The sequence below is a fragment of the Nannobrachium achirus genome, assembly GCF_963921795.1.
Source record: "Nannobrachium achirus genome assembly, chromosome: 2".
Taxonomy (NCBI): Eukaryota; Metazoa; Chordata; class Actinopteri; order Myctophiformes; family Myctophidae; genus Nannobrachium; species Nannobrachium achirus.
In genome coordinates, this window is record NC_137811.1 from 71,456,769 (window position 1) to 71,473,866 (window position 17,098).

General features: G+C 42.8%; 1 protein-coding gene across 1 annotated transcript in view; it reads left to right on the forward strand.

The window, feature by feature from the left end:
• LOC308300257 (uncharacterized protein) overlaps positions 1–17,098 on the forward strand; it is a gene marked incomplete at its 5' end in the record, with an annotated part of 45,884 nt that overhangs the window by 3,955 nt on the left and 24,831 nt on the right. The window contains 6 exons of the mRNA XM_080744077.1: positions 1,481–1,614; positions 3,880–4,122; positions 5,598–5,678; positions 5,911–5,970; positions 6,711–8,334; positions 10,731–10,734. Of these exons, the coding sequence (XP_080600203.1) occupies positions 1,481–1,614; positions 3,880–4,122; positions 5,598–5,678; positions 5,911–5,970; positions 6,711–8,334; positions 10,731–10,734 (2,146 nt within the window). The remainder of the gene's footprint in view (positions 1–1,480; positions 1,615–3,879; positions 4,123–5,597; positions 5,679–5,910; positions 5,971–6,710; positions 8,335–10,730; positions 10,735–17,098) is intronic.

Genomic DNA, 17,098 nt, shown 5'->3' on the forward strand with positions numbered 1-17,098 from the left:
TACTTTTGCTATTGAAAAATAGCAGATATGCAAGCTCACAGTGCCGCACTGCAAGCTTGCAGATCTGCTATTTTTTAAATACCCCATGAAGAACATTCATGGGGGGCCAGCAGTGAATCCTTGTACCCAGGGCCCAGAATTTGGTGCGACACCCTTGGTGCACGCTGAGCGGAGTGAACGCTGGCATTCAGCGGCAGCAGGCTGTCTGTCTGTCTTTCTGCAGCTTCAACATGAGTAGGCCTACATTGAGTGATTTAGCAGCATCATTCATCATTCATTAATCTTAAAACTTGCTACGATGCAAAGTTTGTCTGAGTGCTTTGCCTTAGATGGAGAATTCAAATCCAAAAAAGGCGACTGGATGTGAATCACTCACTCATTACCTCGGCAGCTCGGCTCGAGCCTGTTGCATCAGTGTGATCCGCTCATCTGAAGAATAATCCATTTTGAGTGAGATTTTGAGAACATGGAGAAAGTAGTCTCAGTCATAAGTTGGCTGCGAATGCCATAAATAATGGTTTAAAGTAGGCCTAACAGTGATGAGAGATGAGCGAGATGAGAGATGTCGCTTAACGAGGAGTCCTGTCAGTCCAGCTGCGCTGCTGTGCGCTGTGCTGGGGAGTTAATTGGTAGGCTACTTGCCCTAGTTTTACGTCTTTCACTGGTGATGTAATCAATTATTTTGGAGCAGATTCCAATAGTATAAACATTATTAAAAGGCTTTCATATACTCTTGATATCTTTTTCAAATGAGGTTTAGCCTAATAGATTGAAATGTGCTAGATTTTGGCTATTTTCTGCTTGTTAATGTCAATAAATAAATGCATCAATTAATTTTCGGTTATCCCAATAGGTTTCAAAATTGTCGTGTACATGTCAGTGAAATTAGTCGGTCGCTAGGAACATCCCTAATTTTAAGATTTGTGAGGATGACAACACATTGTTTTGTATTATTAATTGTACTCGTATCGGTACTCGGTATCGGCGAGTACTCACAATGAAGTACTTGTACTCGTACTCGGTCAGCAAAAAAGTGGTATCGGGACATCCCTAATTACGATGTCATCAAGGCTTGCCAAAATACATTTTAGTTGACTAAATCAACTGTAGATTTAGTCGGCTAAAATCATATGACATTTAGTCTACTAATTTTGACTAAAACTAATACTTTTCAGGTGACTAAATTATGACTAAAACTGAATGACATTTTATTCAAAAGACAATGACTAAAACTAAATCAAAATGTTCTGTCAAAAACAACACTGGTGTGTGTGTGTGTGTGTGTGTGTGTGTGTGTGTGTGTGTGTGTGTGTGTGTGTGTGTGTGTGTGTGTGTGTGTGTGTGTGTGTGTGTGTGTGTGTGTATGACTAAATTCTGAGAAAATATGAGGAAAACAAATAACTCATGGTATCAAGATACAAAGTCACCATCTGTGTTCTAAAGGTTATCTGTGTGTGTGCGTGCGTGTGCATGCGTGCAGAAACATTGACCCTGACTCCCTGGTCATGGAGTGTGAGACAGAGGAGTTGTATCCATGGCAGGAGTTTCCATGGAAGCAGATCGATGACGCGGAGGAAGATTACTTCCGGGAGGATTACGATGACTACGACGGCGGTGAGCAAATTTTAATTTGCAACGATCTACTATATCATTTGCAAAAGCAAAATATCGTACTGTTTTGGCCTTCGTATCGTATCATTTTAAAATGCAGTAATCAGTATCAAATCGTTTTGCAATGCAAATAATTGATTGTATTGGAAACTAAGTATTCGTGCCTTGTATTTGGCAATTTTAAGAGGGAAAATGGAAAAGATGGGTCTAATTAGTTTTCCACTCCATATAGGCTACAGTAGCTACTCTTGGTCAATCGATAAATCTGTGTTCATGTCAAGGTGGATTTGTCCATATGTGAAATATAATGTCCATGTATTTGCTAGATAATCACAGCGTTTACTTCCATAATAATGGATTTTTTAAACGTTTTAGAGATTTCATTTCTTTGCCAAATAGTTACCATATCTTTTAAAGCATCGAATCTAATCATATCGTATTGCCATGAATGAACCAAAATTGTCCATGTATCGTATCGTTAACCATATATCGTGATGCGTATCGTACCATTGTTAAAATGTATCGTTACACCCCTACTATCAATGCACTGAATTGGAGTTTGTCATGTCTTTTCAGACGATTGAATGCTGCAGTAGCCAAGCTACTGAGCTACCAGCAACTCGTTGTCACCATTCAATGTGTTGATGGAAGTTGGTTTTTGTCATCATTCAGTGGGTTGGTCAATAACTATACTTTATATGGCGTGGCTACTTTTTCTCCCAATCAATGGTGTGACAACAAGCTAGCTCAGTATCTCGGCTACTGCACCATTCAATGGTCTGAAACAACGTGACAAATTCCCATTCAGTGCGTTGATATCGTTCGAATGGGGTGGTTGAGTTTGCCGGTCAAAGCTTGGCACGTGTCAAGTCAGAAGAACGTAAACCATTGACCTCTGGTCGGTGGACTTCAAAATAAGAGCATTTTGTTGAAATAAGGGAGGGTTAGGGGTCAGATTATGGGAAAGTGAGTGTCCTCTGGTCATATTGGTTAGTATACAGCTGTAAAAATTATAATATATATTTATTTATTGCTTTAAGGACTGTATCGGATCGGTAGGGGTATCGGCCAATATGGATTGGGAAGGAAAAACAATACAAAGAAAGGAGAGGAAGGTAAACACACACACACACACACCACAGCATGGACGCTATCAACCTATAGCCTTTTATCTTTAGCGACTCGTACTTAGATATTGTTTAGGCTATTTTCACCAAATGTTTGCCTATTTACACTGATGCAAAGATTCATAGGTGAAAGCACGCAGAATTGATACGTTTTGTGAGCTTACACAAGAAGAGCGATCCTCGTCATGCCGGTAATACACAGACTGGACCTGAAAACGGTGAACACATCTCTGTCTTAGTACAAGAGCAACAGCAGATGGTCTTCAAGCTGATGAAATTCAGATCGTTCAGATCCAGTCTAGTCAGATCTAGGACAGTCACAACTTCTCACAAGTTACTGTAATATTATTATTTTACCCAGTAACGAGTAGTATAAGGTATTACTCTGCCAAACAGTAATATTATACCATATTGCTGATCTAAATAAGTTACAACTAGAAGCAGTGCTCTTCCGAGGACAGGTCTCCACCAGTTAAGTTAGGTCCTGGTGGCGCTAAATGTGAAAAGGGTGCCATGTCTTCTTTGGCCTTTAACGGCAATGTGACATGATTGCATGCATGATCCAAAAATGAGTTTGGCAAAAGTGGACCTTATGGTGGCGCAGGCCAATTTTAAAAGAGTGGCATTTGTTCCTTGACCTATTGGAAATTGGCATCCAGGGAGTGTGTGTGCACAGTTTGGCAGAGACCTGGCCAAGGCCCCCGGAGATTAGCTGGTGACAGACGGACGGACGAACTGCTGACGGACGAAGGCGAAAATATAGTCTCTCCCCATGCCTTTCGGCCTGGTGGCCGTAACTACCGTGATGCATACAACGCAATTGCGTTAGGGCCCATTTGTCATAGAGTCACAGGGCTTTATTTTGATTGTCTCAAGTACCAGCTCTTATGTCTTAACTTAAAGGCCTGTCCATACTGTCTCCGACCACCAAACCTTCTGTCGGAAAGGTCCGGTTCAACTACAAAAACTCTGACGAAAAGTTTGGTGGTCGGAGACAATATGGACAGGCCTTTAAGTTAAGGCATAAGAGCGGGTACAGACAGTCATACTTTGAATCACCATAGCATTTTCAACCTTAACCATAAATAAACAACCTGACCAAAATCCAACATTGAATTAACGTCTTTTACTGTCTGTCAAGCCTCTAGTCGGCGTGTTCGAGACCAAGACGCCGATAAGGCAGTGGATGAGAGTCCTGCTGGGCGTCGCCGTAGTGGCAGGAAGGCAAGCCGTCCAGGACACTCCAACGACCTGGACCTGGAGTGTCCTAACCTCCAGATGGACGTGGATGATGAAGATGATGAAGATGATGATGATGGTGTTGGTGATGGCGACTGGCTCCCAAAGTCAGTGGAAAAGAAGAAGCGGTCCCAAGCCACCATTGGTAAGAATTGATATCGTGAAATATCGTGTTTTAGATTAAATCAAATTTAACTATTGAAAAATAGCAGATATACAAGCTCACAGCGTGGCACCGAGTGCCATGCTGAGAGCTTGTAGATCTGCTATTTTTGAAAAATCTAGATTTATTTTTTCAAGTCTTTGAATATATCTTTTTAAAAGTGAACATTTGTAACTCAAATATTTGCTTGTGGGTGGTCCCTGGAACAACACATTTTGAGATGGGGTCCGCGGCCAAAGACATATAATTCTGGGGGTCCTTGACATGAAAAAGCTTGAGAACCACTGATTTAGAAGAAGGATTTAGAAGACATTCATATAATCGTGTCAAAGATATTCAAAGTCTTGTACAAATGTATTATAACATATAACTTAGATCCACTTAGATCCTAAGTTGGATTTCTTGTTTTTATATATCATTCATCATTCATAGAATACATTGGCAGTAGTAGGCCTAGCAGCAGGCCTACTACTACAGGTAGTGGGTGCTACCCTGCAATCCATTATATTGATTTGGTTTAGTTTTATTGAATTGAATTCTTTATTAGGCAGAAATGCAAACAGTAACACTCCAGTCTAAAAAAGGAAGCACAAATAAATCCCTATGCTGTCTTGTTTCCGTATGGGTTATATCCTCACAACCTAATCAGAATGGGGTAGTGTGGCGTGATTACGGATCCAACTGGGAAAGATGGATGGAAACGGCATAGAGCGCTCGTTTTCACAGTTATTGTCCACGACATTGCAAGCGGCGCGAAGGCCAGCGGACCTTGGTCCTGCTCTTCGCCCCCGAGCGCCGCAGGCGCGAGTGGCCGCGAAGAGCGGGCCAGGGCCGCGCCGGCCGCGCGAGTTACGAAGCCGTGGTGAATGCAATCGTTATATTTATGCCCAGGCCGTAAGGCCTGGGCAAGCGCACGATAAACGCCATGATAATTGGGTGTTGGTGCACCTCGCGCGGTCCAAGTGACTACAATGGAGCGCTCCCTACGTCCGGTTCAGCCAATCACAAGCTTCAAAAATGAGTCCGGGGCGTGGTTATCCATCTTTCCCAGTTGGACCTGTAATCACGCGGTAGTGTGTATGTCTGTCTGTATGTCTGTATGTCTGTATGTCTTGCATCTGCAACTCCACGTTCAGCAGTTGTTCAATTGTCTAAAAAACATAATACAAAAATCAACAACGCATGTTCCTTGCTGACCATCACCTTTTTTTTTTTTTTTCTTTCTTTTTTTTTGCTGACCATCAACTTTTTTTTTTTTTTCCTTTTTTTTTTTTTTTTTTTTTTTTAACTTTTTAAAAAAAAATATGAGCGCCCGTTAGGGCGCAATTTCTAGATATGAGCGGCCGCGCTGCGGCCGCGATTTTCTAGTATTCAATTCATAAAACATGACAGGAAAAATAACAAAATTCAATATCATCACAAGAAATAAAAACACAGTACATACTATTCATTTTCAGATTGGGAGTCTGAGGAAGAGGAGGAGGAGAGGGAGGTGGTGCGCGGGTCTCGGCGTGCACGACTCGAGTCCAGTGATGAAGGTACTGTCTAGTAAAATAATAAGTAATACAAACACAACAGAAGCCAGCTTGCATTGTACTCGAAAAAACACATTTCTGTTGTTCAATGCGTGTATCATTTATATAAAAGTTATGGACCAGAATGACATGCTTTATTCTTTATTGATTTGATTTTGTGCACATCACTTACATGATCCTATGACATGTATATTGATTTTTTACAAACTCCAAACCTTTCACTGTGTGACTATAGAGGAGGTGGCAGAGGAGAGTGAGCCTCAGCATGGAGGAGCTTCAGTGTCCGGTGTTGAAGGTAATATAAACCCAGGCCAGCTTGCATTGTAGTAGTTAGATAAAAACATATTTCTGTTTGTTCAGTGCTTGTATAATTTACGTAATAAAGTCGCAACACCTCGTTACTACATTATATACTTATGGGGGCGGCATTAGCTCAGGGGTAGAGAAACCGCCATTAGAACACGGAGGTTCCCGAAGGGTTCCCAGTTTGAATCCGGGCTCCCCCAGAGTTAGTGTCGACTCTGAACCCCTAGTTGCTCCCAGTCTATAGTAGGATAACTGCTGCATTTCACTTAGTCCTCTATACCTGAGTTGCACTGTACTTGGGGCGCTCTTTTTCACTCTACAGTGCACCACGTCTGTTCACCAAAAATAGCTTGTAGATCGTTCTAATCTAGATCATCTATTACAAATTGATTTGTTGCACATGATTTTTACCATTTGCTATTTCACTGGGATTTCAGACACACCATCGAAGGCGCTCCTGCCTACTGTTCCAACTACTCCATCCAGTTGTCGTAAGAGGGGTGAGAACTTTATTCTGCTCATCACACTTTGATATTTGGAATTTGTCAATGTCTCTTCAGTTGAATCACCGAGCCCTCTATTTTAAAAATGATTTAAAATAGTGAAAATAGCAGATCTACAAGCACACAACGCCTCATATCGCGAGGCATTGTGTGCTTGTAGATCTGCTATTTTCACTACTTTTGTGTGTCATTTACGAAAGTAATGATGTATTTCTATGATTTACAGTTGTTGGCAGGCCCATACGGTCGGAGGAGGGCTGGTGTAACGAGAGGAACTGGAGCCCCAAGGAGATTGCGTTCAGTGCAGTTCCGGGTCCTCGCAACGCCGCAGCGGCCCTCCAGTCAGACGACCCGGTTGACTTTGCGGAGCTGTTCCTGTGCCAAGAGGTGCTCCAGCTCATCGTGGACCACACCAACCTTTATGCTGACCGCTGCATTGAGGCTCTGGCAGAGAAGAAGCACCCACATTCCAGGGCGAAGTACTGGAGACCCCTTACGATGGTGGAGCTGAAGAACTTTCTTGGCTTGATGTTCCTTACCGGCCTGGTGTGGAAGCCAAGCCTGCAGGATTACTGGTCCACGGATGAAGCAACATTTATCCCATACTTCAGTAAGACCATGTCGCGCAACAGATACCAACTGATTTGGCGGTTTCTGTATTTCTGTGACAATCGGGAAGTTGATGCCAATGACCCGCTTTTCAAAGTCCGCCCCGTCTTGAACCTGTTGCTCTCCAAGTTCAAGGAAATGTATCAGCCTTCCGAAAACATCAGCATCGATGAGGGCATGCTCCTGTGGCGTGGGCGCTTGCGGTTTCGAGTGTACAACCCGGCCAAGCCCATCAAATACGGCATCAAGAGCTACATCCTGTCTGAGTCGGCGACAGGCTACTGTTACGCCATGAAGCCCTACTGTGGTATCAGCTGTCACCTGAAGGACACAGTCAAATTCTTGATTGACGGCTTGGAAGGATATGGCTATCGTTTGTGGATGGACAACTTCTACAATAGTGTGGAAATGTGTCGACTCCTCCTCGGTCATAAAATGCACTGTTGCGGCACACTTCGCGTGCGCAGGGGCGAACCGTCATCCATCGGAGACGTCAGAGAGACTGACCTGGCAGTAGGGCAAACAGTGTCTTGTCACAATGACGACGTAATGGTCCTGGCATGGCGGGACAAACGCCTCGTCAGGATGATCACAACCCTCCACCAGGACGAGATGAAGACTGTCATGGTGAAAAAGAGAGGTCACAAGGAAAGGGTTCAGATGCAGAAGCCAGCCTGCGTGGTCGACTACAACGCCTGGATGAACGGGGTGGATCGCCTGGACAAAAGGATCTCCTACTACCCCTGCATCAGGATGACAGAGAAATGGAGTTCCAAGTTCGTAGTCTACTTGTTCCAGATTGCCCTGGTCAACGCCTTCATCCTCTACACGGCAAAGAACCGGGCCCGCCCGAGGACCATGAGGAAGTTCATCCATGCTGTGATGTACTCCTGGACCAGACGGAGAACTGTTGTGGTTGAGAAAGCAGAGGTTGAGGGAGCAGCTTGTGAGGAAGGAGGCAGTTCACGACCTGCACCTGCCCCACCTGTACCTGCCCCACCTGCACCTGCCCATACCCCTAGGGGACCCCGCGGCAGAGACCCTGAGTGTAGGAGGGACGTGGACTTTGCTGGGCACCTGATGGTGCCGATTAAACCCAATGCTAAGCAGGCGAGGCCGTACCGCAAATGCAAGCACTGCAAAAACAATAAGGAAATGCGGAAGGAGACACAGTTCGTCTGCCAAGGCTGCAGAAACGTGCCCTTGTGTCTGTACCCCTGCTACTTTGAGTACCACGGGAGGTGAGGAGCATGATGCGCCTTTGTGCGCACACACACACACACACACACACACACACACACACACACACACACACACACACACACACACATACACATTTTAACCATTTATTTATGTCCACACAAAGGAGATGCATACAAGGACATAAATATTAAAGGTGCAGTAAAGTTACATTTACAAAATCATGGCATATGTCTTCATGATACAATAGCAAGTCACTTGGTACTCTACAGGTATAAGTAGTAGCGTCTCCGCCTTATATGGCGGCTGTCGATTATAGCGGATGATACTTTGACAGCTTTTTTGCCTCTTTTTTTGGGCACCCCAAGTTGTTGAACCCCTCTAACAACCAGCCTGTGGGTATGTCCTAGGCTGCCAAATATATAAACAAATAGTCTGCACCTGTAGACACACACGCGCACACACACACACACACACACACACACACACACACACACACACACACACACACACACACACACACACACACACACACATACACACACACACACACACACACACACCCACAAAATGTGTTTTTATTTTATTTTGTAAAAAGAAAATAATAAAATGCAATAAAAAAGAAAAGGACACAGGACAACTGCACTTGGTCTCGGAGAGACAGAGTTAACATGTACAGTATACGACCAGTTAATACCAATACTTTATGAATGATTATATGTCTATTGCCAAAGCATATATTGATAGATACTGTATAGTGTATATAGGCTATCAACTAGGGCTGTCAAAATTTGCCAAAAATAGCATTCGAATATTCCCTCTAAAATCCACCGTTGATTCGAATAAATTTGAATATTCAAATAATTCTAATAATTCAAAGCATTCGCACTTCGAAGCTGTTTATTCTAATCTTTTTTTTTTCTTTTTTAAGAAACCTTTTTCTTTAATTATTTCTTTTATTTGCATTGTTATATTGCTGTTGGTGTACAGACATATTATCTTGTTTATTATTGTGATGTGTTATCTGCTTATTGTAAATCGCTTTGGATTAAAAGCATCTGCTAAATGCCTAAACTGTAAACTGTAGACAGTCGCTTCTATCGCTTTACTGGCGGTCGTGCAGGTCTGCGTTGGTCAGGGACGTGCAAAGAATGTTAAGAGAAGCAGGGGCTGACATTTCTAAAAGGGCATTTTGGTGGACAATTCTCTCTTAAAAGGGCAGGGGCTCAAGCCCCGTTTGATGTCTGTGTGCACGTGCCTGGCGTTAGTAAAAGCAAGAGCAGCTGCCAGCATCGCATCGTCGTTGCGAAGCGTCACAGCAGCTGTGATGGAGTTGGAACAGCCACGACATGAAACGAGCAATTATAATCACACCAATGGATTATGTTTTGGTTTGAACCAAATTAGGTAGGCCTAGTCTACAAGAGTGTGACGGAGGGAGTTTTACCGTTACCGTGGCTGCGTGCGGGGAGAGGGAGACTGACTCGGTGAGAGAAGAAATCCATGCTTTGTGTTTTCGGTGGAGAAGTCTCGTTGTCTGCCTTCCCGTCACTACCAAATGAGTCGCCCGTTTCAGCTTGACTCGTTAATCATTCTGAATCAACGTAAGCAAGTTTAAAAGCACTGAGTGTGCACTGCGAGGCGGACGGCCAGTGACAGTGTGAAGGGAAAGTTAAGCAGCTGGAGGTTTATTCTTCGCCGTATGACGGTGTTGCTAAATAGGCACCCTTAATTTACAAGCCCACAACGTATTGGATCAGCGACGCATTGTGGACTTGTAGATCAGCACACTTTTGCAGCAGCGAATGGAGACTTCTGCCTTGCGAGACCAGCCACCTTTTAACGTTCCATGCGCCCAGAATCTCGCGAGAAGTGCGGTAGATTTGTTTTAATTAAATATAAATTAATTAGAAGCTCAATTTTTTACTTTCGAATATTCTTTTATTGTTAACATTCGAACGAATATTCGAATAAAGAATATTCTTTCACACCCCTACTATCAACAGGATTAATATAATACAGTATATTATGTACAGTGTCAACAGGTTTCAGCAGCATCGAGCTGCACCTGCCCCACCTGTACCTGCCCCACCTGCACCTGCCCATACCCCTATAGGGGACCCCGCGGCAGAGACCCTGAGTGTAGGAGGGAGGTCTTTCAACAGTCGACAAACTATAAACATGATAACATCAGAGAAGGAGTGTAAAATCCCAGGTCCCCAGTTCAAATATGATTATTTTGGGGGACGCCACCTGAAAAGGTTGAAAACCACTGTAGAAATGATTGGAATGTTGGGTATGGTGGATGAAGTGCTTTTCCAAGGAGTTGTGAAATAAAAGAAAAACCTTTTTGTGCAATTACATAAGTTAAAAAATGCCTCTCCTCTCCTCTCCTCTCCTCTCCTCTCCTCTCCTCTCCTCTCCTCTCCTCTCCCAGATTGGTAGATTAGTTATCATTGGCAATCAAGACGTGGCGGTAGGAGAAGAAACCCCTTTGTTCTGTAAAGGTAAGTACTTTTTTCTTTATTTCTTTCAGTTTCCTTGGACAAATATAAAAATATGTAAATATATATACACATACAATTCATGTGGTTTACATAGCCTATTTACAATAATAATAGCCATAATCCTCATAAATACTAGTAAGATGCCTCAGGGCGACCTCACCCTAAATGGCGAGGTCGCACCATGTCGTGGCCATCTGGCCCGTGATGTATATCGGACCAGTTACCCATATATGGATACCCCTGGTACCCATATATGGAGATCCATGTACTGTATATGGAGATATGCTGTGAGAGCCCAAACATGCATACTCAGTTATTCATTAAGTGAAAAGTCCTATGACGTCTATGCCATCTGACATCATACATACAATCCCTTTTATGCCCATACATGGAGATCCCTGTCTGTAGAACCAGCCACACAGATACAGTATGGGCTGTCTTGGCCATGTATGGATTCTGTTAGTGTGGTACATGTGGCTGATGTGGCCTCCATATATGGGCATTCCCATATGAAGTCCTGTTGATATATGGGCATAAAAGGGATTCTGTTAGAGTGGTTCCCCTGACACTCTAACAGTGATGTCAGAACATGATGTCAGAGAAGCAAACCCATGAACTGTAAAAAAGTGTACACGTCCAGACAGAGTCAGCATGTGCCGTTTCACATACTAAATTGCGACCTTCTGTTGCAATCAATATCAATCAAGTATAATTAGTTGTCCAAGACCCTGAAAAACGGCTAGGGAGAAGCATAAAGCTTGTCGGGATCTGTTTCTCTCTACAACATATACACAAATAAAAACATCAACATCACTGCGTGGTGGCTGCAGCTGGTGTTGCCATCCTCATACGGACATATGGACAGTACTAAAATATGTATTTTATGGTAACTTCGTATTTCTATAATTTGCAGGTCGTTGCAGGCACGGTGTAAGCCTTCCAGCTGCAGATCCTCCTGAGTGGTCTGAAAAGAACTGGAAGCCAAAAGACATTCCTTTCACAGCAACTCCTGGACCTATCAATGGTGCTGCTGCTCTTGATTCAGATCAACCTGTTGACTTTCTTGAGCTATTCCTTACTGATGAGCTGCTCCAGTATATTGCTGTTCGGACTAACTCCTATGAATGCAGTGCATTCAAACGGTTGTTGATTGTCTTAAGCCGTACAAAGTCTGCCCAGTCGTAGACTACTTACTCTCCAAATTCTGTGAAATGTATCAACCAAACGCGTGGGCGCCTAGCTTTTAAAGTATGTGTACTTTTAAAGTACACATACACAAAAACCCTGTCAAATATGGCATAAAATCCTACCTCCTTTGTGATTCTGAGACAGGGTACTGTTAGAACATGAAGCCCTACTGTGGAGAACGTGTTGCCCTTGGAGACACAGTTGTCTCTAAATGGTAAATTTGTATAGTGCCTTTATCCAAGGCGCACATAGATTGTACATTACACTCACCCATTCACAAACACATTCATACACCGATGGCAGAGGAAACCAAGCAAGGCGCCGACCTGCTCTCCGGGAGCAACTAGGGGTTCAGAGTCTTGCTCAAGGACTCTTCGACACTAACTCTGGGGGAGCCCGGATTCGAACTGGGAACCCTAGTGTTCTAATGACGGTTTCTCTACCCCTGAGCCAATGCTGCCCCACTCTCTTCTTGATCGCCTAGCAGGTCATGGCTATAGATTGTAGATGGGTAGTGTGCACATCTAATTGATCTGAAAACCCATGTTTGTGGTACCTTGAGGAGAAATAGAGGCATAGACATTCAACTGACTATCACACAGAGTTTGACTATGAAAACTGAGCTGTGCACGTGCAGTGAGACACTGACTGTTTCTTTTTGTGTGATCCTGTGCCAGTGACTGGTGAGACCTTTATTTACTACTGACACATGTAAACTGTGCTGAGCAAAACATGTATACTTGAATGTAAAAAAAAAGTTCTTATTTTTCTATTTTTTTGTAATTTGTTTGAAGACAGACAAATACTGTAAATATTATTTGATTTGAAGTCATTGAAGTCAAAAATAAAAATATCAGGTTTTCTGCTTGATAAAGTATCATTCAAAAAGGCATGTTCAAGTCCCGCTCCTGATATGCACCAGATCAGCCTAAACCTGGCTTGTGGCGTGGTCGAAACCCTTAGCGATTATACATACTATAATTTATTATAGAGGTGACCTTTAAGTAAAGCGTTACTGTTTCGAGTACAGCTCTCGATCTAGGGTCCTCTGCTAAGCCAGTGGTTCTCAACCTTTTTAGACTGCGACCCCCAAAATAATCATATTTTAACTGACCAACCCACCCTGACTAGCACTAAGAGTTAAGTCTTTACATTTTGTATAACACGGTTCTATTGTGAAAATAGCAGATCTACATGCTCATAACGCGTCACATCACAATTTCTGCCTGTAATATTTGACAATTTGGCCAATGTCATGGTGTCGTTTTAGAGGTATTAAAACGTCCTTAAATTGTCACTTTAGTTGGTTTGTTTACTGTTGAGTGAGAAAACAATGTTGCACATTAAGTTTATCATTTTCTGGGGACCTCGCAAAATCATTTGGGGACCTCCCTGGGGGTCCCGACCCACAGGTTGAGAACCACTGTGCTAAGTGATGGTATCTATTCCATGTTATTCCATAATCTGTAGGGTCCCAGTCATCAACAGGGGACCCCTTTTTTACAGCAGCTGCAAGTTGGGCTCCCATTGACTTTCTATACACTATAGGCCTACTACAGGAAGAAAATACCCAGAATTAAATCTGCTTTAAGTAGCATGTGAGGGGTCTACCTTGGGGTTTGTCATGATTCTGAATCCATTGCAAGCATTTGTTTTGCACAAAACATTCCTTGGGCTAAAAACGTCCCCACAAAATGATGGTTTAGTGATGAGTCATCGCTTTTCACAGTTTTGTGGGGAACATTTTTAGCCCAAGGAATGCAAAGTCATATTATTTAATTCACACGCGCACACACACACACACACACACACACACACACACACACACACACACACACACACACACACACACACACTTGAAATGTTTATTTATGTCCACTTAAGCAGAAGTACAAGAATGCCTCGTACAAAGGACATCAACAATATCAGTGCAGTCAGATCATTAGGAAAACAGACAGTTACAAAGTGCATGTAGGGCAGAACATTGTTACATACAATACTGTTGGCATACATTTCAAGCACAGCAGACAACAATCATGGGTAAAGATAACAACACCTCCTCCAAATAGAGCGACTTCCTATAACAGCTGATACAGAGTAGTACCTTGCTAATTGTTTGGCCCTCCTTTTGGAGAGGCCGGCCATTTGAAGGCCCCTCCCAACTTGTGCACGTGTCCTAGGCTCCCAAAGATAATTCAATTCAATTTTATTAAAGTGTCAAATCATAACAAGTTATCTCAAGACACTTTACAAAGGCTAAAGAGCCATGAGAGAGAGAGAGAGGAGAGAGGGAGAGACAAGTTTTTGATAAAAACCAAAAAGTTTACATCTGTAGCCTAGCTGTGCGATGGTCTGCTCTAACTGATGATATTTTAACACTTTGGTTAAGCTTCCTCTAAGCTGTAATCAAAGGTACAGCCGACCTCGAGAATGAACACCTCCCTATGGGTTTCATTAACAACAATGACATCAGGGGTGTTAGCTGAAATGTTAGAGAACACTGAATCATCATTACACAGGCTAAACATGCTCGGCTTCACAGTAGAGCGCTTATAAAGCATGATGTAGGACCTGAAGATGGAAGAGATATCTTTTGATATCAAATCCACTATTCTGTCATGCCTATACTACTTATGTAGAGGCCCCTGTATAATACATCTGTATAATACATGGCACCCATTTAAGATGTGGGACGTGGTTTCAGCTATTTGTTCGTGACCATGATGTATACAGTAGGGAGCATGATTGCCTGGAAACCAGATGGAGAGGTTACGTTTAGATGGTAAAACCTGCAACCTCGCTTTCAGAGTAAAGATAACAATGCATTTGTCTATCGCAACATTTTTGAATACAGAGTGAGATACAGAATGGTCAGCAGCAGGGAGACATGCAGTCTTCCCTCAGCTCACATTCACGCACCCACGCGCGCGCGCACACAGACACACACACGCACACACACACACACACACACACACACACACACACACACACACACACACACACACACACACACACACACACACACACACACACACACACACACCTAAAAGCAGTAAAATGCTACTCTCTGGTGGTGGTAGGCTACTACACTGAGCCAAACTTTCCTCCAACGTTGCTCCAGGCATAACTAGTTGTTCCATTCGATTCATACACAACAGTGGTGCTGTTTTCTGGGGGGGATCTGGGGTCATTTATTGACGTTTTTTTCCTCTTCAGTAGAGAAACTATCTCAAACAGTTCCACATAGGGTTAAATTCGTTGCTATTTACATATTTAGGCATAGACTCTCTTAATCCAGCGCGATTTACAATAAGCAGGTAATACATCAATACAATAAGCAAGATAATAAGCAAAGATAATAATGTCAATGCCTACATCAACAACAATAATAGGCTACAACAAATGCATAGCAATCAATCTAGAAAACAATAATATAGGCCTATATCAGATCACGCACCAGTAGGTTAAAACACTTTTTGTAAAACCTAAAAATGCTATCTAGCTTTCATTTGGAAAAGATGTGGAATGTCCTGCCGACAGGGAGTCTAAATATATGGTCTAAATCTCCCTACTTTGAAACCAAAAAGTATGTGCTATATTGAACTGTAGGCTACTTTCCTTTTTTTCTTTTCTTTTTTTTTTGCAAACTACTATACTATTCAATCAAACAACATTGACAACTGGTCAATATACTTCTCTGTTATTCACGTGTTATTAAACAATAACAACAGTTTGAAGTTAAAGCTCCCTACAGCCCGCCTTCCCACACTACGACATCCAATAGGAACGGCGCTACAAAATGATTGACGTTCAGTTTCGACCAATGATGCGGACCATGCGGTGGACGGATACGGAGGTCCCTTTTCATGGCTCTCCGTCCGTTCCACTTCCTGCATGCAGACTCCTAGTAACAACCTATATACTCTATGGTAACAACACAGTCCAACACAACTCTGCATGCATTGGTGTTTAATGAAATAAACACGGTGAGTCGTTGTTTTATTTACCAACTAATAATGTTTTTGTCATGCCAGCCTGCCAGACCGTCCAGAGGCGACCGAGTATTTCCCGGTGAATCTGTGCGCAACGGTGGGGGCTTGGGAATGTGGGGGACATAAACCACTGACTATTGCTGATGATGGAGAGGTTATATAGCTTAGCTTTTATGTATTATGTTATGCAGTGGTGCAGTGGTGATTCAATGTTTGGGGGGTCGCAAAGTCGCTCAACACCTACTATACAGGTCTATTGATATGCATATAGGCTCGTTTCTTTGTTAAAACAAACCCCGGCTGAAAAAAGATATGGGTCGCCGGGGGCGCGCGACCCAAGACCACGGCAACACTGATTGTTATGTAATGTAATCTTGCCGATTTGGTAAGAGACTCGTCGCCAATTGCAAGATATTTAAAAGTTATTTGGGGCCATGATGAAATCCTTTCTTCCCACAACAAGGATTTATATTGTCTGTGTTATTGTTTACAACCACAATTATTCACGTGTGGCAAGATCGCGGTTCACTAGTTTTTAGTAGGCTGAAATAGACTCGAGGTGGGTGAAGCCTTTTCAGAAGTTAATTTAATGTTTTCCATTTAATGATTTCCTTTATCCTCATCTAATCTTGCGCTAATGCACGCAACTGTTTTTGCCATGTTTTAAGGCCGTGTGTGCTTTTCAGAAGTTAATTTAATGTTTTCCATTAAATGATTTCCTTTATCGTCATCTTCCGCTAATGCACGCAACTGTTTTCGCCAGGTTTTAAGGTCTTATTTTAGTTGTTTCTCATAAGCTCGCAACCCTCCTTGCCCATCGGCTCCCACCTTTGCGCACAGATTCACCGGGAAATACCCTATGGGAAATACTCGGTCGCCGTCCAGAGACGGATTGATTGATTGATTGATTGAAGGCTTTATTAGAAGTTTGCATAGGAAAATGTACAGATTCATGACGGTACAGTTCACTGGTACAAGGTCTACTAAAAGGAGATCCATGAAAAGACTAAGCTTATTTCAACAGGAAACCATTAAAGTATCTCATATAACATTGAATGACAGACAAATAGAACACAGTACTATGCAGTAGATACGGAGGTCCCGTCTCTTCCAGTCAG